This window comes from Ursus maritimus, unplaced genomic scaffold (assembly GCF_017311325.1).
Source record: "Ursus maritimus isolate PB19 unplaced genomic scaffold, ASM1731132v1 scaffold_31, whole genome shotgun sequence".
In the NCBI taxonomy this organism is placed as follows: Eukaryota; Metazoa; Chordata; class Mammalia; order Carnivora; family Ursidae; genus Ursus; species Ursus maritimus.
Genome location: NW_024425675.1, coordinates 27865991 through 27888715, shown reverse-complemented (window position 1 = coordinate 27888715; position 22725 = coordinate 27865991). Strand labels below are relative to the sequence as shown.

The 22725-nt window shown below is 49.9% G+C and overlaps 2 protein-coding genes across 3 annotated transcripts in view; one reads left to right on the top strand and one right to left on the bottom strand.

Annotated features, from left to right (window-relative positions):
* Nucleotides 1-1947: 1947 nt before the first annotated feature.
* On the bottom strand, nt 1948-13204 carry ANKRD16 (ankyrin repeat domain 16). Its single transcript, XM_008705447.2, has 7 exons — nt 12331-13204; nt 9930-10150; nt 8472-8514; nt 5416-5524; nt 4938-5099; nt 3794-3872; nt 1948-2700 (listed from the first exon to the last, which is right to left on the bottom strand). The coding sequence occupies exons 1-7, from the start codon at nt 12648-12650 to the stop codon at nt 2543-2545; spliced, it is 1092 nt and encodes a 363-aa protein (XP_008703669.2). The 5' UTR covers nt 12651-13204; the 3' UTR covers nt 1948-2542.
* Nucleotides 13205-13569: 365 nt separating this feature from the next.
* The window catches only part of FBH1 (F-box DNA helicase 1), a 48949-nt gene continuing 39793 nt past the window's right edge, over nt 13570-22725 (top strand). For both annotated transcript variants that reach the window (XM_040645458.1, XM_040645457.1), the window contains exon 1: nt 13570-13585. In XM_040645458.1, the coding sequence (XP_040501392.1) occupies nt 13585 (1 nt within the window). In that variant the 5' untranslated portion in view covers nt 13570-13584. The remainder of the gene's footprint in view (nt 13586-22725) is intronic.

Genomic DNA, 22725 nt, shown 5'->3' with positions numbered 1-22725 from the left:
GTCACCTTGGTGAGAGCTCTGGGACAGCCACGCGGGGGACGGCGTTGAGGAAGGCGGGCCCAGGGTAGGGGTTAAGGGCACAGTTAGGATATCACCGTGGTCTGGATGATAGCCGGAGGTCTTGAACCTGGGAGTCACGGATTCCTGGCTTCCAGCTTTAGAGATGGTAGCGGCCAGCTGGGTACATGTGTAAGCAGCTTACGGAGAGTGTAGGTTTCGGATAAACTGAGTTGGGACGGCCTAGAACAGACCAGGGTGACAGGGGTGGAGTGTCCCCACGAGGAGCAGTGGGGTCCAACACAGACAAGACGGCCAAGGAGCACATACAGAGTGAGCAGACACAAGCAGGGGCACAGCAGCTTTTCAGGACAGGCCCTAAAACAGGTGCTCACGACGGACACAGAGATGGAAAGTCAAAAAACCCAGGCGTGCGTTACCAGCCACTACAAGGCACGGGCTTCCAGAAGGCAGGAGGGATTCAGAGCAACAGTCACACTGAAGTGGAAGGATCAGCAACATGAGGGCTACAAATACACTGCTCCGTGTGTCAGTCAGCAAGGCCCTGGTTACACCGCAGAGCAGCAGCGAGGGGCCAGCGTCTGTGAGCTGGGGGGACCGGCTGCAGAAGTCTGGCAGAGAAAGGGTGCCGGGGGCGGAGTCGTAACGAGGGGGACACAGAGAGACTGTGTGGGTAAGGCACTCAGCACTGCGTCCAGGACACAGTACGTGTTCAAGAAACACGAATCACCATTCACTCGTTGACCACATAATATCGTATCAGGCACTGTCCAGGCTGTGTAGATAGCCAGTGAACAAGGGAGACAAAGTCCCGCCTGGAGCTGGTGGCACAGTGGGGGAGACACGCAGTAAATGAAGAACGGGACTCACGATGCGTGGTGTACCTGGCGGTGGTAAGTGCTAACAAGGAGAAAGCAAGCAAGGGACAGGAGGCTAGAAATGCTGGAGGAGGGGATGCAGTTTTAGATCGGGTTGCCTGGTGGGGACTCCCCAGAAGGTGAGTCAAGCACCCACGATTAGGAAGTGAGGGCACGACTCCCTCCTAGCGTGGTGACCCCAGAGGTAGACTGTCTCTGGGCTGTCCCTGCGGCTTTTGCCACAATCACCACCACTGGCGTCCACACCATGGTCCCTGGTCCTCGAGAAGCTTCAGCAGCCACAGTCTACACCACAGAACAGAGTCAGACGCGCGGGGAGCAAAAGCGCGGCCTCACGCACCACAAGCGCCGCTGGTTTGTGGGGCAGACGCGCAGCTGCAGGTGTGCAGGGACTCCGCGTGGAGCCACGACGAATCAGAAGCTGCAACGCGTGTGCATGGGGAGGATGGCCGGCACCACGCCCGCCCTTCTGTCCTCCCACAGGTCACAGGACCATCTTCAGAGCCAAAGGGCAGCAACATGGGGTGGATCCCTGAAGCAGCAGGAAGTGAAACTTGAACCGGCACAGATCACACGGGGCGCCACGTAGAGGTCACGAGACAGATGACACCAGCAGGTGTTGGCTGTTCAGACTGGGACCCAGCTCGTGCTGTCTGGGATGACGAAGAGCGGGAAAGTCTTGCTCCTTCCCCGGCCCAGCACGATGCTCAGGCTGGGCGGGCATGCAGTACGTCCTTACTGGTTCACGACCAGCAGGAGGATCGAGTCTGGCTTGTGATTTTCTAAGATTGACCTGGACTAATTATTCTTTGTGACCCAGCAAAAATGACCTTCATCCCCTCCCCGCAAAAGGAAAAAGGAAGAGAATTGGAATGCCTGAGGACATAGCCTCCCTTCAGTCTGCTACAGGATTTTTGGAGTTATGATGTCAAGTGTCCTCCACACTGACAGGCTCTAGCGGGTAGGTGGCTGGGACAGGAAATGGGGTGTGCATTTTAAGAACAAATTCCATTCTTCAACTGAGGCAGAAAAGTTTGGAAAATATCTTAGCTGCATTTTTTAGGTGTGTTTATTATCTGAAGAAATCCAACGCAGAACCTTAAAAAATAACCTCAAGATTGAAACGTTCTAGCTTAACTAGCAGTGCTTAGAATGTACAAATATTACCATTATTTCCTCGCAAATGTCTGTGTAGGCATCTCCATCCTGGCTACAGAACCAAAGTGAAGCCACTGTAATGACCAAGAAGAAGCGAGGGGGGAAGGAAGCAGCAGGCCCCTTACGTTTACGGCTCTTGTACTGTTAACATCATTGTCGTTGCCTTCCCCCATAACATTACTCATGGAACACCTGACGTATTTACGCGAACACGTACTCTGTGTTACCTTCACGCGGGTCACGTGCTTCTCTCAGGGCTCCAGACACTGACTTCGTGAACATCCCCTAATTCCGCAAGAAGGGCAGAAAAAGCGGAATCCGGGTCATGTAAGACTCTGCGTGTGGGTCACATGGCTCGGGAGCCAACATCCTCATGGCCTGGGGTCGCGCCAGAGAGGGGCAGCCGGGGCTGCTGGCTGGAGACCCCAACAACGGCAGCAGCAGGATGTGGTCACGGTGCGTGTCGCTGTCCTCTCTCAGAAGCACCCTCAGGATGCGGGGCGGCGGTCAAAGCACTGAAGGACGTCTGCGCTGTGAGCGAGCTGCTGAGCCAGGGTGCCCGAGACGTCTGCAGAGTCGCTCAGCCCGGACCGCAGGAGGAGCTCGACACAGGCTGTGTGCTGGCCGGCGCAGGCCAGGTGCAGGGCTGCGTGGAGACAGAAGCCACACGGACTTGGAGCAGGACCCCGCAGCAACTCCCCAAAACAAAACTCCTTCCGCTACGCAGATTTTGTATCTCTGTGATTAGTCCCTGCGCCCTCGCCTGTACAGGACCAGAGCACTTTCCCTTCTAGCCTGACTGGGTTGGAAATGATTTTAAAAATATCAACCAATTAGAGACTTTAAGAGATTTTTGCCTAAAGCAATGAAGCAAGGTCACGAACAGGCGACTTTAAACGGCACAGAAACCATTTTAAAAGTTTTGTGAATTCTCCGTGTCAGTAAAAATATCGCCACAAATGAGAATGTCATGACGAAAAGAAAAAGGGACACGTCTTTCCCTTTGAAAACTAACGCTCAAGGTTCCTGGTGCTGTGAGCCCTGGGATCCCGCATTCTGCCGACAAAGTCTTGCGTCCCTGGGCTTAGTGACCATCCTGCGCAGCCTCGGAGGGAGGTCTAAGCATCTCAGAGGGCTTCCCGGGTGGCCGTGGTGCACAGAATCATGGGAGGGCTTACTCTAACCCGAGTCTAAAGAATTAGGTCTGGAAATCTTTCTGGGTCTCAAGTTTAAAAAATTATAGTGGGATGCCTGGGTGGCTCAATTGTTAAGCATCAGCTCAGGTCACAATCTCAGGGTCCTGGGATCAAGCCCCGCATCGGGCTCCCTGCTCAGTGGGGAGTCTGCTTGGGATTCTTTCTCTCCCTCTGCACACCCCAAATAAATAAATAAATCTTAAAAAGAAATTATAGTGATTCTCGTTTTTAAATGCACTCCAAAGAGAGACAACCTATGAAAAATATGAACTACGGGTGGCCAGCAGCATGGCGGACGTAGCAAGTGCTTCCAGGTGCACACACGGTCGTGGTGCAAAGTAGAACAGCAGTGACAGGCTGCAGTCCCCGCCATCGCCATGGCAACAGCGACATTTCCAGAGCTTTGCAAACGTGTTGTCTCAAAGAAGGGGTGACGAGCTACTGGAGGAGTAGTACGAAACCAGTGTTTTTAATATCGAAGTCCGTGTATCGTCTACATGGATTACCAGTCACTCCCCAGGCACGCGGGACACGAAGCCGTACCTGATCGGTTTCTTTCATCTTTGGAGTTGATGTCAGCACCCAAGGATAGGAGCACCTGGACCGTGCTCACGTGTCCTTCCTGAGGGTTGAAATACACTTGTTATCCCGTGACGAGCACACAAACAAGTCTTTAAACACAAACTAATGCATGTTAGGTACTTTTTCTAAAATACTCAGCCTCTAAAATGCAATTTTGACATCTAGAGGAGACTCACACGGCTCTCAGGTTTGAGTGTAAACTGTCAAACCCAGATTTTGGTGACGTATGGTTATTAAAATACAGAGGATCTACTCTGTAGGCCTAATTACCGCCTACTGCAGGCGGGAGCGTGCGTCTTGATTCACACGGAACGCATGCTTGTGGAATCTCTCCCAGCAAACATGCTCTTTGCTGGAATTTCAGAGCAAAGATAAACGGGGAGACCTTGACCTGTCCTGGACGCTCGTCACAGTGTGCGTCACCGTTTACCAAGCAGTTAACAGGGTTCCTGTCCAGCCGGCCAGTCCATGAGTACCCGGGGAGACAGGGAATCATGGCTCCAAGTCCCATCCATCCCCTTGCGGCCTCTGCCACGCTCGGGGCACCCTCGTCTCTCCACTGCCTTCCTGCGGGACGGGAGAGTGCCGTTTTCAGGAAATAATTATTCCTGTTGCTGCTGGAAAAGCCAGTCGGGGCAGGTAGCCAGGCTGAAGAGGCTGAAGATAACCCACAAAACACTCCTAGGGGCGCCTGGGTGGCACAGCGGTTAAGCGTCTGCCTTCGGCTCAGGGCATGATCCTGGCGTTCTGGGATCGAGCCTCACATCAGGCTCCTCCACTGGGAGCCTGCTTCTTCCTCTCCCACTCCCCCTGCTTGTGTTCCCTCTCTCGCTGGCTGTCTCTGACTCTGTCAAATAAATAAATAAAATCTTTAAAAAAAAAAAAAAAACACTCCTAACACTTGAAACCCGGGGTGTAAGCCGTGAGCCTTGCTGCAGAAATGTTCACTTCTGGAATCTAGTTTAAGGACAGAGCAGTAGGACTTCACACGGGGGATTCTTAGGGCTGCAAATGACATTATGTTATTTCTAAAAACGGAACAAGGACAGCTGTGAACTAAAGCCTGGACATCCCACAGAGGGAAGGTCTTCCCGGAGAGACAAACCTTAGCGGCGAAATGCAGTGGCGCCAGGAGGCTGGGTGCTGCCCTGGCATCCACGTCGGCGCCCAGCTCGGACACCAGGAAGCGGAGGGCCTCGTCCTGCCCGGTGACGGCCGCCCTGTGGATAGCCTGCGCGCCCAGGGCGTCCCGTGCGGCCCAGCAAGCCTGGTGGGCGGGGGAGAGGAGGCCACACGTGAGGAGCAGGGACCTCCTGCCGGATCCCCAAGGCCTCTCTGGCCAAACACGGGGAGGATGCCACACTCTGGCCACAGCACCCTTGGCGGGTGGCCTCCGGTCATTTCTGTGGACCAGCTGCTTACTGGATCCTCCTTGTCCTCTAACTGCTCCCCGCGCATCACACATGTGAGCCTCACAGGGGCCCCGAACCAGGACGTCTGCCTCCCCCTTGCCCACCACGACACTGACCCCACACCAGAGGTGCTCCCTGATCTGAGACTTGTAGGAAGAGCCATTTCTATACCTTGTGTTGCTCGAGCAGCAGCCTGGCCACGTCGATGTGTCCGCACTGAACCGCGTCCATGAAGGGTGTGCAGCCACAGCTGTCGGCGCAGTCAGCTTCGTACTGGCACCTGCCGCCCGGACCCAAAGCAGCAGGTCAGATGGGGGTCCCCGCTGCAAACAGGCGCTGCGGAGACCGGAGCGCAGTCCCTGTCCCCCAAACGGCCCCTCCTCAGACTTCCTCTCCCCGTTTACGGGCATCGTCTCCCCCTCGTGACTAGCCTGTTACCAAAATCTCAGTCCCGGGTCCACTTCTCCCGCTGTGGCTCCTGCCTTGCTAACTGATCTCACAGCCACAGGACCACCCTCGGTATGGCCACTCCTGCTTGAAACCTTTATCGCCCAATCACAAAGGACAATCTAAACCCTCATGATCCTACCGGGATAAGGTGGCACCTGCTCATCTCCCCAGGCTCCTCTGGGCCACCAGCCTCCTTCCTGGTCCTCCTCCTCCTTCCACCTCCTTCCCATGCCCTTCTTCCTGTTCCACCTCCTTCCAGGTCCTGCTCACCTCACCTTCTGCTCAGTCTCACCTCCCACTGGTCCTATCTTCATCTTGATTCTGCCCTTTTCTTTCCCCACCTACTCCGCTATCCTGTCCTCTCTGTTTCTATCTGTCCTTTTTCTTAATTCAGCCTCCAACATGACCTCCTTTCGTTCCTACCTTCCTCACAGTTACCAGTCCTGCCGTCTTCCTGGTTCTTCTCTCAGTCCTGACTCCAAATGGACCTACCTTCTTCTGTTCCTACCTTCTCTATGATCCTATCTGTCCTACTTTCTCCTTGGTCCTGCCTCCTACCTGACCTACCTTCTTCTGTTCCTACTTCTCCTCTCTTCTGTTCTTACCTTCTCCACAGTCTTTCTAGCTGACCTATCTTCATCCATTTCAACCGTAATTACAGCTCTTATCTGTCCTTTGTACGATCCTATCGGTCCAACCTTCCTCTTGGTCCTCTCTTCTCAGTTCTGCCTCCCATCTGATATACTTGCTTTCCTTCCCACCTTCTCCACGTTCAGACGTGTCCTACCTTGTTCTCAAGTCCTGCTCCAACCTGATGACCTTCTGTTCCTACTTTCTCCACGGTCCTACCTCCTACCCGATCTTTCTGTTTCTACCTTCTTTATGGTCCCAGATGGCCTGCCTCCTACCTGACCAACCTTCTTCCATTCCAACTGTTCCCACGATCCCACCTCTCCCCTCCTCCCATCATCTTTTGATCCTATCTTCTCCATGGTCCTATCCATCGTACCTTCCATTCCCTCCTTCCTTACTGCCCTACCTTCTTACTGTTCCTACCTCCTATGTGACCTACCTTCTTCCATTCTTATCTTCTCCATGGTCCTCTCTTCTTTAGATTCTTACCACCCACCTGTCCCCCCTGCTTTTCTTCTTACCTTCTTCCTGGTCTTCTTTTCTTGGTCCTGCCTCCCACCTGATCTACCCTCTTCTGTTCCTCCCCATCCGACCTCCATCCTCTCCTCTCTTCTTCTGTTCTTACCTTCAGGGTCCTATCCATCCTGCCTTCTTGGCCCCCCTTCCCACCTGTTCTACCTTCATTATGGTCCTATCTGTCCTACCCTCTTCTTGCTCATTATCTTCTCCTTCAGTTGCTCAGCTCTTTGCTGCCTTGGCATTTGCTGATCTCCTCTGCTTGGAACACTGGTTCTCCCTTCTTCACTTCAAATTACAGCTTTGTTATGACCTCGTGGAGGCCTCTTCTCTCCTCCATTCACAGTAGGACCTTTGCTCCCTCATAGCACTGCATTAAGCCCTGTTCTCTTCTTATTATTCAGTATCTGCTCAGGTAATCTCTTCCACTATCATGAATTCAGTTGTTATTTCTATGTTGATGATGCCCACATTTGTTTCTCAGCTCACACCCCTCCTATGGGCTTCAGATCCTTGTCTGTAGCTGGCCAGTCGACATCTCTGCTTGGGTGCCTTACAGGTACATGCAACTCAACGTGTCCAAAAGTGAAATTATCATCTTCCCGGCAAACCTGCTCCTCCTCCAGTGCTCTCTTTCTCAGTAAATGGCACCAGCACCATCACCAGGTGCTCAAGAAACCTGTCATCCTTGACTTCTCCTTCCTCATTCCCTTGGTCAAATTATTCACCTGCATCTTTGATTCTACTTCTTAAGTATCTGTATGTCTTTCTCTTCACCCCTACAGTCAGCGTCTTATTCCAGCTACCATGATTTCTCTCCTGTTGAACTGCAATGGCCTCCCAACATTCACAGCAGCCGCTCCTGCTTCCCCCCAGTCCATTCTCTATTTTCCAACCAGAGGATCTCTGAAAAATGCAAATTTCTTATTACCGTCCACCCTCCACTCTGCTTAATGGCACTGCATATGCTTAGAATAGAATCTGAGGTCCTCACATAGCCCCGTGCCCTCCCTAAGTCTGGCCTTCCTCATCGTGTGTTTTCCCTGTCACTCCTGAGCACCAGCACACACGGAACTTTCCCTTTACTAAGGCACCATGCTTTCTCTTGGCTCTGAGCATTCACGGGGACTGTTACCTCTGCCTGGAATGCTGCTCCGCCTCCCACTTGCAGTCTCCTTCAGATCACAGCTTGAATATCCCAGGGGCCAACATTCCTTACTCCCAGTCAAGCTGGGTCTCCCTGGCATATGTTCCTGGAGGGATCCTGCGATTCCTTGTACTCTTCAGACTCACAGGATGTGAACAGTGAGTCTTGTCTGCCCGTCGGTGGGTTCCATGAGGGGGACCTGTGCGGGCTGGCTTCTCTTGCAGCCCGTGCACATGGTATAGCACTTAGTGGGTGTGAGGCACTGAGGATATGATTACTTGCCGATGAGCAGATACATGGGTGATTTTTTTCCCCTCGTGTTACTTAGTGATTTTTGTTTTATATTCTTTATGTCCTTTGTTCATCTCTCTTTGGGTGCTTTAGTTTCTTTCTGAGCAATTTTTCTGAGCTTGTCCTATAGCATCGATATTAACTGCCACAATTAGCCAATCCTTTCCTCCATTTGCTGTTTTGTTCTTACCTCTGTAGAAGCACCTTTACTGCCTCTAAACAGCCATGCATTGCTGGGAGAAGAGTGTTGAGAGTCAGAGCTTTTTAGTGCAGGTATAAAACTCTTCTTTCCTCCTCTCTCTGCCCCATCCTTTTAGCTACGACTTACGGCAAGCAGTAATTAAATCAGGGACACTGTTACCATCCTAGAAAAATAAAAATTTAGCTGAGTAAGTGGTAACGATGATGTTTTCACTTAACAGGCACTTAGCCAACACTCAATTATCTTGTCTCTGTGAGCACTTCCATGGAAAATTCTCATCCTAAACTTTCTCCTCACTTTTGTGCTGCAAATCCTTAGGGCCGGTCAGTTTTTGCCCAGGAAATGTAAAACTTATTAATAATGATCCATGACAAAATAAGCAGGAATGTAATTCTCCTATTAAAGAGAATGACACTCAATAATAAAGATTTCAACTATCTGTTCTTCACTGTTTTCTGTGAATGGCTAGGTGTTGATTGTTTCTAGAGGAACTAGTCAAACAATTCATAGCACAGAAAAGTTTTTCTACTCATTTCTAAAGATTTAAAAAGAATTCCTTGGTCCCTAACTGCTCTCTGTAGCTATAAAATTGTATGCATATTTCCTAAACTATGTCATGTCACAGGTATTGATGTTTTGAGAAACTAAGGCCCTGTATTCTAATTCAATGTACTATCCAAAACGCTAAAGATCATTTTTTAAATTTCTTGATCTGGACTCTTGAGGTCTTTAATATCCGTGTTGTCTTACACCACAGCACATTTTGCTTTTCACTAATTTAAAATAATCTATGAATAGATAATTCAGATTTAAGGATAATTACTCAGTTGTACCCCACATTTTTATTGACATTATCACTAGATAAGTCAAAGACACTCAAGCCCAGGTACTTAATTACAAGTAAGTACCCATATTTATTTAAATGGATGAGCACTGTGGGACGTGTTGCTGAGGACATATGGAAATATAGTCTCTTTTCCTCCTGTGGGTAACGAAGACAACGCAAACACGATCCTGGAAAAAGCCATACCCAGTTCGTCTGTGCTGTCTGTCGAGCACTGGGCCGAGTTCCTTAAACTCTACAACAACCTTGTGATATGGGCATCATTACCATCATTTTTTTGTTGATGAGGAAATTTGCTTAAGAGACTAAGTGCCTTACCCAAGGTCAAAGTCAGTGAAGAACAGAATGAGCTTTCCAACAAACTGGGGAGGACAGGACAGATAGACATGAATATGAGAAAGAAGAACATGTTATGTGCGAAGTTCCATTAGCTTTAGGAACAAACTATATGCCGAAATACCCCAAAGCTGCTCTTACTCTTGGCCCTCTAGTTTCCAAACCCCTCCAGCCCTGTGGGTGCCCCTAACCAGAAGGCGTTCTGCAGGGTCGGGTGAGTGGGCTGCACATGTGTGCCTGCGTCCCCGCAGAGCTCCGGGCCATACCTGCCGTGTGCAGGGGAGTTCTCCCGATTTTGCTCTCTGTCTTGCAGGCGGCTGGGCAAACAGTGAGCAAGTACTGGAGGGTCAGAGGGTCACCCTCTCGGCTGGCAATGTGGAGACTATTCCAGCCGTCTTTGTTCTTCAGAAGTGGATTGGCGCCATGTTCCACAAGGTCCTGGATCACCTCCAGATTCTTCCTTGTGCAGGCCATCATCAAAGGAGTCCTAAGGCCAATCAGGACAAACTGTCAGACAGAAGGGCAGCTGAGACGTTAGTAAGTGTGCGGCCGGTGTTCAGAAGAGCACATGCCCTTGGCAGAGATGGGAAAACCTAGATGACTCAGGGGGTCTGGGAAGCAGGAAAACAGTATTGACTGGTAACTTCTCTGCTGCCGTGAGGCGCCAGGAGAAATAAGAAAGGGAGAGTGATTAGGATGTAGGTGTGCCTGCAGGAGGGGAATACTGAGGAGGCAAACCTGTTTCTGGACAAGTTTAGTCTATGGGACCAAACTGAGACAGAGTTAATCAAAACCATAGTTTATCTTGAATAATATATTTTTTAAAGACTTTATTTATTTGAGAGAAAGAGAGAGAGAACACAAGCAGGAGGAGTGGCAGAGGGAGAGGGAGAAGCAGGCTCCCCACTGAGCAGGGAGCCTCATGTGGGACTCCATCCCAGGACCCCAGGATCATGACCTGAGCCGAAGGCAGACACTTAACCGACTGAGCTACCCAGGCATCCCTGTCTTGAATAATATTTGAATAAGTACTCTGCTGGACTTATCCCATTCACTTCAATCAGTAATCATCTATGAATTAAACTGTGCTCAAAAGGGCTAAAAAAGAACATTTGACACAGTGCCTACCCATGAGGAGCATACATTGGTGACACAAATGGAACGCGTGATTATAGTAAGTTTCTGAACTGACTTGTATCCACAATTATGGGAATAAACTACATTAATATCAAGGGAGGTGGCTCTATCCCTCCACCTCTCACAAGTGATCTTGGATGAGCCATTTCAATTCCATGAGCTTCTGGTTTCCCATCTGCAAAATGAGGGAGACATAAACCCTGGAAAGCAAGGGCAGGTCTTATTTACCTCCTGATTCCTGTGGGTTAAGACCCATGTCTGGCACACAGTGGGAGCTCACCGTATCTAGGAGATCTCTAAGGGCACATCTAGGACCTATCTTCTAAGATTGCTATGATATTAATGGATTACTAACACTTTTGTGGGGGGAAGTAGTAATGAGAGTGAATGAGAAATTAAGAGGGAGAAACCCAGAAAAATGAAGCCTGGAACCTTCCAGAAGGGCTTCACAGAGGGAATAAATCTTGAGCAAGGCCAGATGATTGAAAAAGCAGGGAAGGTATTGCAGAAAGCCAGAAAGATGAGAATGGGCAAAGATGTCTCACTGCAACGACACCTCCCACATACATACCCAAATGAACTTTGCCTCTTTAATGGTGTTTTGGGGAGAGGCCAGTTTCCTATCCACAGAATTGTTCTGAGGCATGTATGAGGTAATATGTCTCTCGGCATGGTCTATAGACCATTTCACCAGCCCCAGAAGAAAATCAGTCTTGTGATAAGTCATAGCCAGAGTGCAGCCCTCAAAACACAACCATGCTGACCCCCCACCCCGGCCGGCAAGATGCACTTTATTTAACTATCAGTCTGTCTGCTGTGGTTCATACTGATACCAGATCAGGAATCACTTGCAGGCAGGAACTCCATTACCTTAGGAATCTCAGGATGCTATCACCTCTAAGGAGGCCCACGTAGTGAGTACTGGAGATGATGCTGATCTAACAAAATGCAATTGGTTTGTGCGATGGTAGCGCTGGGCATCCTGTCTGTGGAGGTGCTCACGCCGGGCTCTTCATGTGATAAAATCACATGGAGCACCACACGCACCCAAGTGTCTGTGTAACTGATGAAATCTGAATAAGGACATCGACGGTAGCAATGCCAGTTCCTCAGTCTTGGTACTGTACTGCAGCTGCGTAAGATGGTAACTTTGGGGGAGTCTGGGGGAAGGGCGCACGGGGCTTCCCTGAACATTTCTTTGCAACCTTCTGTGAACCTCTATTCCAAAATAACAAGTTAAAACAATGCTACTGGTGAAGTAGTCATTTAGCTAGGCGAGCCTCAAGCTACAAGTAGTACAGACAATTCATTGTTTGATCATATTGCATACTGTTTCATGAAGGGACAGGGTTTGGAACAGAGGACTGGAACCGTTAATCCCCCAAGAGTACCCCACTGTTCGCAGTGGGTAATCTGTCCTACAGGGGGAGGCTCAGAAGCTACGGTGTCGAGGCGGACAAAGTACACGGGAATCCATGACTCTGCGGAGAAGTGGGGGTGGGGGGTGGAGCACGAACCCCAGCCACCTACCAGTCGGCTTTCTTCAGGCAGTCGACCGCGGCTCCTCTGTCCAGCAGATAGCGCACGCAGTCCCGGTGGCCCTGCGAAGCAGCCTCGTGCAGAGGCCGCTTGTAGTCTCGGTTGGCGGCCTCGATGTCCATGTCCCAGGTCTCGACCAGATAGGCCAGCACGTCCCGATGCCCGTGGCGGGCGGCGCAGTGCAGGAGGGTGTCCCCGGCGGGCCCCGGGCAGCCCGCGGGCCCAGCTCCCCTCAGCTCCTCCCTCAGGGCGTACAGCCGGCCTTCCTGCACCAGCCGGTAGAGCCGCCGCGGGTCCCCGGGCGCCGCCATAGCCCCGGGCGCCGGCGGGAGTGGAGGGGGCGTGCGGACCCCCAGCCCTGACCCCGGCGGCCCCCGGGACGCCCCGACCCCTGCTGCTCTCCGCGGCTGTGGTCCTCCAGCGGACGTCTCGCCTCGCGGGCCTAGGCGGACGCGCGCTCCGGGTTGCGGGCCCGGCGTTGCTCACGGACCCGGCGTTGCTCACGGACCCGAGGCTCGTTCCCAGGCTGCCGCCCGCACGAGCTGCATTTTGGGGCGCTACATCAGGTGTGAGGGGTGTTGCCGCCCAGCCGGCCCCGGGCCAGCGCTCGCTCCGAGCGGCAGCAAGGCCCGCCCGGCCTCTACAGCAAGGCCCGCCCGGCCGCGACCGCAGCCAGCAGGGCGGAGGAGGAGAAGCCCGCGCGGGGCTGTACGCTAGAGGGGCCGGGATTCCGACCCGGACCACCGCCCTTCCGTCGCTAGGCAGCCGCGGGCCCTCAGGGAGGGGGTGGGGCCCCGCGCGTCCCCACCCTCAGCCCCTCCCTAACCCAACCTCAGCTGGCCGCCTCCACCCCGCCGCGACCCCTCCTCCGGTCCGCGGGAGCTCGGAGGAACTCTGGGAAAGTTTCCACTCGCCCCCTCGGCCCCAGCGGAAACACGGACGGGGCGGGGCCCGCTAGCGGTAGCCGCGCCCCCTGGGGAGCGCGTTCCAATTGGTCGCCGGAGCAGTCCGTCAGCACGCCCCCTCCGCGTGCCATTCCGATTGGACATGCAGGCTGTCTGTCAGTCCTGGCGGCGGGCTCTTCCCGGGGCTGCGGCTAGGGCGGAGCTGGCGGAGGAAGTCTGCGGCCTGCTCTGGCTGGCGCTGCCCTGGGGAAGCTGGGACTGGGAGGCCGGGCGGCCCGGGCCCGGCGGCGGTGGCGGCGGCGACGGCGGCGGTGGCGGGAGGCCCGGTCCGGAGCGCCATAGTGCGTGAGGCCGCGGTCGAGGCAGGGAGCGCGGGCGGGGCCGTGTCGTGTGGACACTTAAGCTCTTGGGGTCCTGAGCGGGGGTCCGGCCTCGCGGGGCTAGGAGCAGTTCCGTGGGGGGTGTGGGGGCCCGGGACCAGCGCAGCTGTGCAGGAGCTCGGGTCCGCAGCCGGTGGCCAGGCTGGAGGGGCTCGGCGGGGCGTGCACGCAGGAGGGCGAGGGTCGCCCCCACACTGCGTCCTGCGGCTGGGGAAGGGGGGAGCTGGTCGTTCCCCGTCGGTTGCAGGAGTCACGGGGGACGTGGCCTCGGTGGCTGACAAGCCGGCATTTCCTTTTCTACCCTGGTGTTTTGACCTTGGGCGAGTCATTTGATTGCGTCCTCTGGCGACTCTTTCATTTGTAGGCTCCCTTATCTGAATCCCCCTTTCCTGAATATTAAGAAAATTAGGGTGATGTGGGAAGGCCTCGAGCTTGTCTTGTGGAGGGTACGTTGAGATCTAAGCAAACTGAACGGGGTGATGGGAGAGATTAGGGCAGGTGCTGAATTCTCAACCAGATCTTATTGGGCACTAGTCATTCAAATCTCCTGGTGTTTTCAGTCCAGAAGTTGCTACTATTTGCCAGGCTTGGAAACAGTTATGCTTTACATTTTGTGTTGTGCTGTATGGTTTACAGAGTACGTTAATTTATCTGCAAACAACCCTGTGAGGCATCATTACAGGTGGGGAAATTGATGCCTCAAGAAGTTAGTGATTTTCCCATGGAGCTAGAGGTAATAAAGTCCTCTGGAACAAAGGATGGTGGCACCTAGTGAGTGCCTGCTGGGCCCTGGCACTGTGCTCATATAAATTAAGGAGATACAGTGAAAGGAGACCTCTGGTATGGACCCATGCAAACAAGCCCATTTCACTAACGAGCAGATTGAATTTGGTTAATTTACTGAGTAATATGGGTAGTCACTGGAGACAGAAGTGGGTCCAGTATCAGTTTTGCCGAAGTTATTGTTCATTATCTCTTGCCACTTCAGCAAAGGGTGGGCACAAAAGTATTTTGAAATGTATGAAGTTTGAGAACATGCCCAGCATTGCTTTTACTGCCGCTCTTGGTTTGGTGCAAATGGAAGCTGAGGCATCTTGTAACTTCGTATTTTTTGCTGCTCATGCCCCCCAGCCCCATCCTAATTACAAACAACCCCACCTTTTATTGCCTTATGTCTCCAGTTTCCCTGTTTTTAAAAACAAAATGGGGACACTTGGGTGCACTATAAGAATATTTCAAATCCAGATAATTGGTTACTTACCTAGTGCCCTCAATGAAGATCCTCTCCTGTGTTCCTTAGGAGCGGAGCTTCTGTATCTCCCTTTAGATAACTAGATGATAACGTATACGAATCTGACCGTGGCCCTTGTGATTTTTTAGAGCAAAAGCTTGGTGTAGAGGGAAGGAATCTGTACGGTAAGCTGACAGATGGAGCTGTGCTTGGGTCTTGCTGATTTCCCAGTTGGGCTGCCCATTTCTTTTCTGCAGGCTTTTGGAATTTGTGGTCTGCTGTTTCCTGTCTCGTTTCTCATGTAGTCAGTATTGGCATTGGAATTTGCTACGTGGCTGTCTTCTCTGCTTTCTCTTACGTTGTATTTCATGGTTCTGAGCATTCAGCTACGGTCATCGGTGTCCCGATCGTTGACATGTTCTGTGATCTGTGAATGTGTGAACACTGTTGGTATTGGTCGAAGTTCAGTTTTGCTGCCATCATCTTTTCTCTGCTTCTCATATCACTCTATTCTTCTAGGCAGATTTTATTTGAAAACTGAATTGGATTCTGTCTTTGCCCTTCTGGCTTGGAAATCACTTAACTCCTAGAAATTAATCTGTCATCACAGCATCTCATGTCTTATAGTTTCAGCTGTCACTCACATGCCTTTTGAGGACCAGTCTCCTATTTCAAAGTTCTTCCTGGAGCTTAACCCAGTATCCCACAGATAACTTTAAAACAAACAACTGCTTTCAAAACTGGAAACTTTCATCTTCCCCTTCCAGGAAAAAGCAAGTAAAACAAAAACACTGTCTCTCTTTTACTCCTTAACGTGGTTAATGACGTGACCTCTGGGTTCCAGCTAGAAATGTCAGTTACCTTTGTCACTTCTCTTTCATCGTTCTTTTCAGTCTTGTCGAAAAAGATGTGTTGACCTTCCTGTTCCCCTCCTCCCTATCTCTGCTGCTCTCAGGCCTTTCCCAACTCTCGTCTTGGGTAGGGAAGTGGCTTTCTGTCTGATTTTCCTGGCGGTCTCTGTACCCACCCATCCTGTACCCAGCTCCCAGGATGACTGTTATAGAGTGTTAATCTGACTCTGCGTTGGCCCTGCTGGTAAACTAGATAATCCCCGAATCGCCTACACGGTAAAGCCCGCAATTTCTTTAGGGCTCTATTTAAGGACCTTTACAGTCTGTGCCTTCAGATTCCTTTTCCAGCTTCTCCCCCATCTGTGAACCTCTTGTTCTAACGCAATTCGACTTCCCACTGCACCAATGCTGTGCTATTTCTCTGCTTTTTGTACATAGTGTTTCTTTTGCCTTAGTGAATCCTACCCGTCTTCCGAGGCTGAACTCTTCATAAAGCCTTTTTCAACATCCCTACTCTGTTCCCTTTACTCTCAGCACTCCATGCGTTGTTTGGGCAGCACTTATATTGCCTTATGTATGGTGATTTGTCATTGTTTTGCTCTCTGCCTTATGGACAGGCAAAATCTTTTCTGTTTTGTGTGCTCATCGTTCAGCATTTGACACCAAGATACCAAGAGAGGAAGCCCTCATGGTGTTTATAATGAATCTGGGATATGGTAACAACTTAAAAGTGGTTGTGGAATGAATTGAAAGAAGGAAAAGCCTTTCAAATATATAAAAATATAGTCTGTAATAGTCATTTTCTTGTTTCTCCTTTTTTTCACTGTTCCTTCTTATCCTTGTGAAAATCCTGCATCTCCGTCTTTGTGTGTTCTAATAAGTGAATGCTGTCTCTTCAGGGGGAGCAGGTGTTTGCAGAGTGTGAGACGATCTGAGGAAGATCAGGCCTTCGAGCCTAGGCCTTTGGGGTTTCTAGAGAAGCAGGATGTGGCGATCAGAGGCACCTCCATCAAGGGAGGTAGGACCGCAGTGTCTTCTTTCTGCGTTGATTTCTTGCAGTGCTAACGGGGATGCAATATTTTGAAGTTTTTCCATTTTGAGCTCACTGTAGTTAGTGATTATTTTCCTTCCAGTTACGTTTTCTAAATACTCGCTTGTTATGAAGTCTTCAGTTAATGACATTTCACACTGATGAAAAAAAGTGACCTAGAAATTAAACCTGAAGTTTTCAGAGGCTGCTTTAAAGCTTTCTGGATATGGAAGGTGGAACGTTAACAGGGGAAAGAACAGTGCCCCTGGGGAGTCAGAAAAGCTAAGTGCCGTCGAAGCCGTGTTGTGACTTGATGTAAGCCTCCTCTGAGCCCTGGTTAAAGTCATAGGATCGGGTGAGGTTCCAGTGAGAATATGTGAAGGAATTTCCGGAGCCGTGAAGCACTTAGGAGCTGTAAGGTAGTGTGTTTAGGGTTTCCAAGCCAAAGAAGAACCAAGCTGCTACGGAGGGAAGTGGGGGAGCGCTGTGGTGGTGCATTTATCTGCTGATGGCCAGTTATACATGGAGCGGTATGTGTTGGGTGCTGGGCCGAGCGAGTCCCTTGCTCCTGCCTCCCACCAGACGACAGAGCTTTCAGTCCATCAGTGGGAGACATGTTAATACCCACACAGACAGTTGACGCTAGTATAATAACATATAGTGAAATACACTATAGTCATATAATTTGCATATGAGGCATATTAAATGCATAGTTTTACGGATAATTGTTACAAGTATCTCAGAGGCCTACAGGATGGTTTTATTACTGCAAAGTGCTTCCTGGCTTGAACGAATACTTTCCGCAGTGCTGAAGTTGGGAAATAATACCATAACTGCTTAAATTGGGCCCTTAGGTCTCACAGCTTGCAATTTGACCTGTGAAGTACCTAGATCCTTGCAGTAATGGGCCACATTGCAGTGCACCCTGCTATCTCCCTAGGAGACCCAAGAGGGAAAGTGTCTACTTGTCCGTCTTCACAGAGCCACTCCAAGAAAAGTGGGAGGCTTGTGGGGAACTAACAAGATGAGGTTAGGTGACACAGTAAGTTAGTTAGCAAGACTGCCCTCTGTGGTTCCTGTTAGGAGCAGTCTGTCTGGTCAGGTACTTTTGTACTAGACAATTACCTTGATTGATTGATTGATTGATTTTTTTTTTAGATTTTATTTATTTATTTGACACACAGAGAGAACACAAGCAGGGGGAGTGGCAGAGGGAGAAGCAGGCTCCCCGCTGAGTAGGGAACCTGCCGTGGGGTTTGATCCCAGGACCCTGGGATCATGACCTGAGCTGAAGGCAGATGCTTAACTGACCGAGCCCCCCAGGTGCCCCTATTTCTTTCTTTCTTTCTTTTATTTTTTTTTTATTTTTATTTTTATTTTTTTTTAGATTTTATTTATTTATGTGACAGAGAGACAGCCAGCGAGAGAGGGAACACAGCAGGGGGAGTGGGAGAGGAAGAAGCAGGCTCCCAGTGGAGGAGCCCGATGTGGGACTCGATCCCGGAACGCCGGGATCACGCCCTGAGCCAAAGGCAGACGCTTAAGGACTGCGCTACCCAGGCGCCCCTTCTTTCTTTCTTTTAAAGCAGTTATTTAACAGTGTTTCCTTCCAGGAATTGTAGGTACTTAGTATCTTCATCTTGTCCATTTGGGTCTGTAACCTATAAGTTTTAGAGGACTTTTTGTTAGAAATTCTTATTAGCGATGATAGGGAAGAAAGAAAATAATTTGGTATCAGTTTCAAATGATCCTGGAATGGTTAGAGAGGGCTTGGCTACAGTAGCAGGTAGACCCAAACATGTAATGACAAAGTGCATTTCTCAATCTCAGGGCAATCTAAGGTGGTTACAGGTTGTTAGTGTGTGTGTGTGTGTGTGTGTGTGTGTGAGTTTGGGGGGGAGTGGCCCTCTCTGAAACAGTAATCCAAGGACCCAGGCTGCTGGAGGTGCTTCCATTTTGAACATGGGGCCTCTAAGGATTCTGGGGAGTCAAGTTCCCCATGAACTGGAAGGGGTCAGAAGATGGAGGAACAAGCCTGAGAGGTTTCGTGGGCGGGGCCTGCAAGGGGCACCTGTCCCTTTTATTTGCATTCCATTGGCTCAAGCTCAGAGTGATGTCCTAACTGTGGTCAAGACAGAGAAGTGTAGACTCGCTGTGTGCTGAGGAAGAAGAGAAGCCCTGTCTTTGCCACAAAACCCAGAGCACTCCGTTTCACTTTCTGTGACTTGTTTTGTAAGTTGTTTTGCAGTAAAGATTCTGGAATGAAGCTGACGAGAACAGAGGTGAGGAATCACAGCCCTATGCTTCTCGTTCAACAAGTATCTGAGGGCCTGTTACTTGCAAAGTATCATCTTAAGAGCTTTGAGGAATAAGGTGGTGAGACATGTTCCCAGCCTTCTAGGGGCTTCTAGTCCAGGAGAGGCTGAGGACAGCTATAGCTCACTGGAGACCTCTGTCAGTGGGCCTGCCTCGGGAGGCGGGGCTAGCGTGGGACAGACTGTCATCAAGGTGAAGAGGTTCAATGATGGGTAAAGGTAGTAATCATTCCCGGTAGTCACCACTTTGAGGTCAGCACGGAGTGGGAGCCTGAGGTGCTGGTGGCCTACTGAGCTGTGGGTTCTTGAAAGGGGGGCTACGGGGGTCAGAGAGATGTCATGCTGTAAGAAAGCCATCACAGAAAAAAAGCAGGGTGGTAATGGCAGAGTTCTGTTTGACAAAATGGCTTCATACGACCTCAGTTTTTTCCTGTCCTGACACATGAGGGAGATGACACATTTCTGTTAGTCACCGTGGTAGAGCCTCTAAGAGGGGTGCATACACCCACTGGGGTGCAGAGAAGATTCATACCACAGGGCCTCATGCAGCACCGAAAGCCCACGAGTGAGTCTGGTCTCTCGCCATCCCTTTAGCTGCACGCTCATCGCGGAGCACTCTTGAAGGATCACGAGCAGCTTCTAACACTAAGAGAGGTGACCGGGGAGACTTGGTGCACAGTGTGCTTGCCACTCAGAGGCGGGAGGAATGCACGAGGTTTGGGTGACTCGGGAGGGGGAGGTAGCTTTGAGCCTCTTTATTTTGATACAATTATATCTGAACTGTTGGTTGAAAGTATGGTAATAAGAACAGGAGGGTGGTTAGTGTTTTGCTGTTACTGTTTTGTTTTTTTTTTTCAATTTCACAAGAACATTCATGCTGTTAAAATAAAACTCATGCACCTTTAAGGAGACACCAAGCGTGGTGGGGTCAACGTGTTGACCCCAACGTTCTAGCATTTCGGCTTTTGGTTTTGCCAGCCTCGATATGGATGTCACACAGTATTTTCATCTGTATTGTCTCATTTGAATCTTGGCCGTCCTGTGAGTTCAGTATGGCAGGTTATTGTAGTTTCCTTTTAATGATAAGGGAATTGAGGCTTTAAGTGGTGAGTGAATACACCTGCCAAGTAGAGGCGGCCTTCTGACTCCGAATCGGAATGAAGCACTCATTGAAACACAGTTCAGTGATCTGTATGACTCCAGGGGTAGACAGACACAGGACTCTGGCTCCCAGGTCAGTGAATGAAGCACTTCATCTCTCAGAGGTCGGAGAGTCAGATAAAATACAGCCTAGTTTTTCTGACCTCTAGCTGAAGTCAGAAACATGATTTTTGGTATGGAAATCCAATAAAAGTGGTAGCTCTGCTTCCCAGGACAGCAGTCATGGTGGCTCGGGTGACGCCACTTCAGATGGCAATACCCGGAACCCGGGTCACTCAGCCTGGGTGCCCCTATTCCTTCCGCTCTTTTAGCTCCTTCTGCGATGGCTTCATGCCAGAATCCATGGGAATTTCCCAGAGCTCTCTGGAAGCAGAATACTGACTCCTGTTACATCTTTCTTTTGCTCTTGTGCCTTTGTAAGATTTCCGCAGACGTTTCATTTTCTTAGCAAATATTTAAGATTCTGATGTATTTTACAAAATAAATATGTAAATAAGAGCCTACCCTGTCCATATAACTTACTTTGCACAAACAGTTTCTTTTGGATATTTCTGATATTCTGTCGTGTGGTCTGCCCTTCCCAGGTTCCCCATGAAAGCAGTTCTGCAGCAAATTCCTCGTAATCTGGAGCTTAGGGTCCTGTGCCGCCCAGCATGACCATGCTCCCTGCTCTCTTCTCATCCTTCTCCACTCTTCGGCATTCGCTGAACAGCTGCATGTGTCTGGTACTGTGCTATGTTCAGTAGTAGAAAAGACAGGATAGTTTCTTATCTACTTGGAGCACGCTGACTAACTCCTGGGCGTGTGGTTAAGACATTACCCCCTAGTTGATGGTCATTATCAGGGCCTCCATATTTTCATTATGGCATCGTCGTTACAGATAGTTGGCTGGGGAGGGCTGGGATGGACTGGGATAAAGCCATTCTTATCTATTTTTTACAGAGAAAGTTCCAAGGTGCATGGCGTCTGTATTAGTTATCTCTTCTATACACACCTGCTGTCAGCTACTGTCTTGTTTAACCGTTTCCGAAAGCTGAATTTAGGGGTGTATTGTAGATTTGTGTGGGCATCTAAACCCTTGAGTGACTCCAGTGTTCTAACTGGTTCTATGTCTCTATTGCCTTTTAGACGTCTTCTGTTACCCGACTCATCCCAGTAAGCTAAGCAGGTCTGCGCCGGCCCCAAGGCCCTGGATCGTATGAATTTGAGTGGTTTGGTGTTAATCTTATTCCTTTGTGATTTTTATCCACGACGGGTTTTCCTCTCCAGGCCAATTTGGCAATAGACCTTCACCTTCTTTAAATAAGATACTGTCTATCAGTAGCTTTTTGCTATCTCCTTTTTTTTTTTTTTTTAAAGATTTTATTTATTTATTTGACAGAGAGAGAGACAGCCAGCGAGAGAGGGAACACAAGCAGGGGGAGTGGAAGAGGAAGAAGCAGGCTCATAGCAGAGGAGCCTGATGTGGGGCTCGATCCCATAACGCCGGGATCACGCCCTGAGCCGAAGGCAGACGCTTAACCGCTGTGCCACCCAGGCGCCCCGCTTTTTGCTATCTCCTGTTCTAATTCTAGACGTTCTGTTTGCCAGCTCTGCAGCGGTTGGGGATATTTGAAGAGCCAGAAAAGCAAAGACCAGTCACGTATTTGGGATCTGCAGTGTTAGTGGGTTTATTGGTTGGAATTCTGCAGCTGCTACTGTAAGTTGAACCCAGTGTGTTTGGAGCGCCCGAATTGGGGGCCAGGATTTGTCCGTTTTCTGGAAGGGTCACTGTAGCTCTACCTTATGTCTTTTTGCCAGTCTGACCAGAGGTCCCATTCAGGCAAAATAATTAGGTTGTTGACTTTGTACTATGAAGGGTTTGAAGCAGAAGTGGTAAAGTTGTGTCTTGTATATAAAAAGGGAATGATCAGACTTTAAGTTTATTTTTTTCAACGTAGAAAATTTCAAATATATTTTATTTTTTTAATGTAGACAAAGTGCACATTCATTTTTTGCCTCTGTACGTGTGAATAAGACTCTTGGTTTTTAGCATCCAGGAATATATTCAACAGCAACAACAAAAAAATCAGTTAAAAAACCATTACACTGGAGGGGATATTTTCTGTTCATAATAAGTAATTAAGAGACATTACTTTTTTTTTTTAATTTTTAATTTTAATTTTTTTTTTTTAAAGATTTTATTTATTTATTCGACAGAGATAGAGACAGCCAGCGAGAGAGGGAACACAAGCAGGGGGAGTGGGAGAGGAAGAAGCACGTTCATAGCAGAAGAGCCTGATGTGGGGCTCGATCCCAGATCGCCAGGATCACGCCCTGAGCCGAAGGCAGACGCTTAACTGCTATGCCACCCAGGCGCCCCCTTTTTTTTTTTTTTTAAACATTCCCAGGAATACAGACGTGGCTGTGGTTGGACTGCCAATGCATGTCATGTCTAATGCATGCCGTTAGGTGGCATCTTTATAATTTGAAAGTTATTTCCATGTTTTATGCAAATCAGTCATAGCTAAGCT

What these genes read in the sequence shown, in the direction of transcription:
- ANKRD16 (XM_008705447.2), bottom strand. Translation starts at nt 12,650, where the DNA reads ATGGCGGCGCCCGGGGACCCGCGGCGGCTCTACCGGCTGGTGCAGGAA. An exon ending in TGCTGCTCGAGCAACACAAG is followed by an intron (nt 5,100 to 5,415) that starts GTATAGAAATGG and finishes CCCGCCCACCAG; the next exon opens with GCTTGCTGGGCCGCACGGGA. An exon ending in AGATGAAAGAAACCGATCAG is followed by an intron (nt 2,701 to 3,793) that starts GTACGGCTTCGT and finishes GTCTCCACGCAG; the next exon opens with CCCTGCACCTGGCCTGCGCC.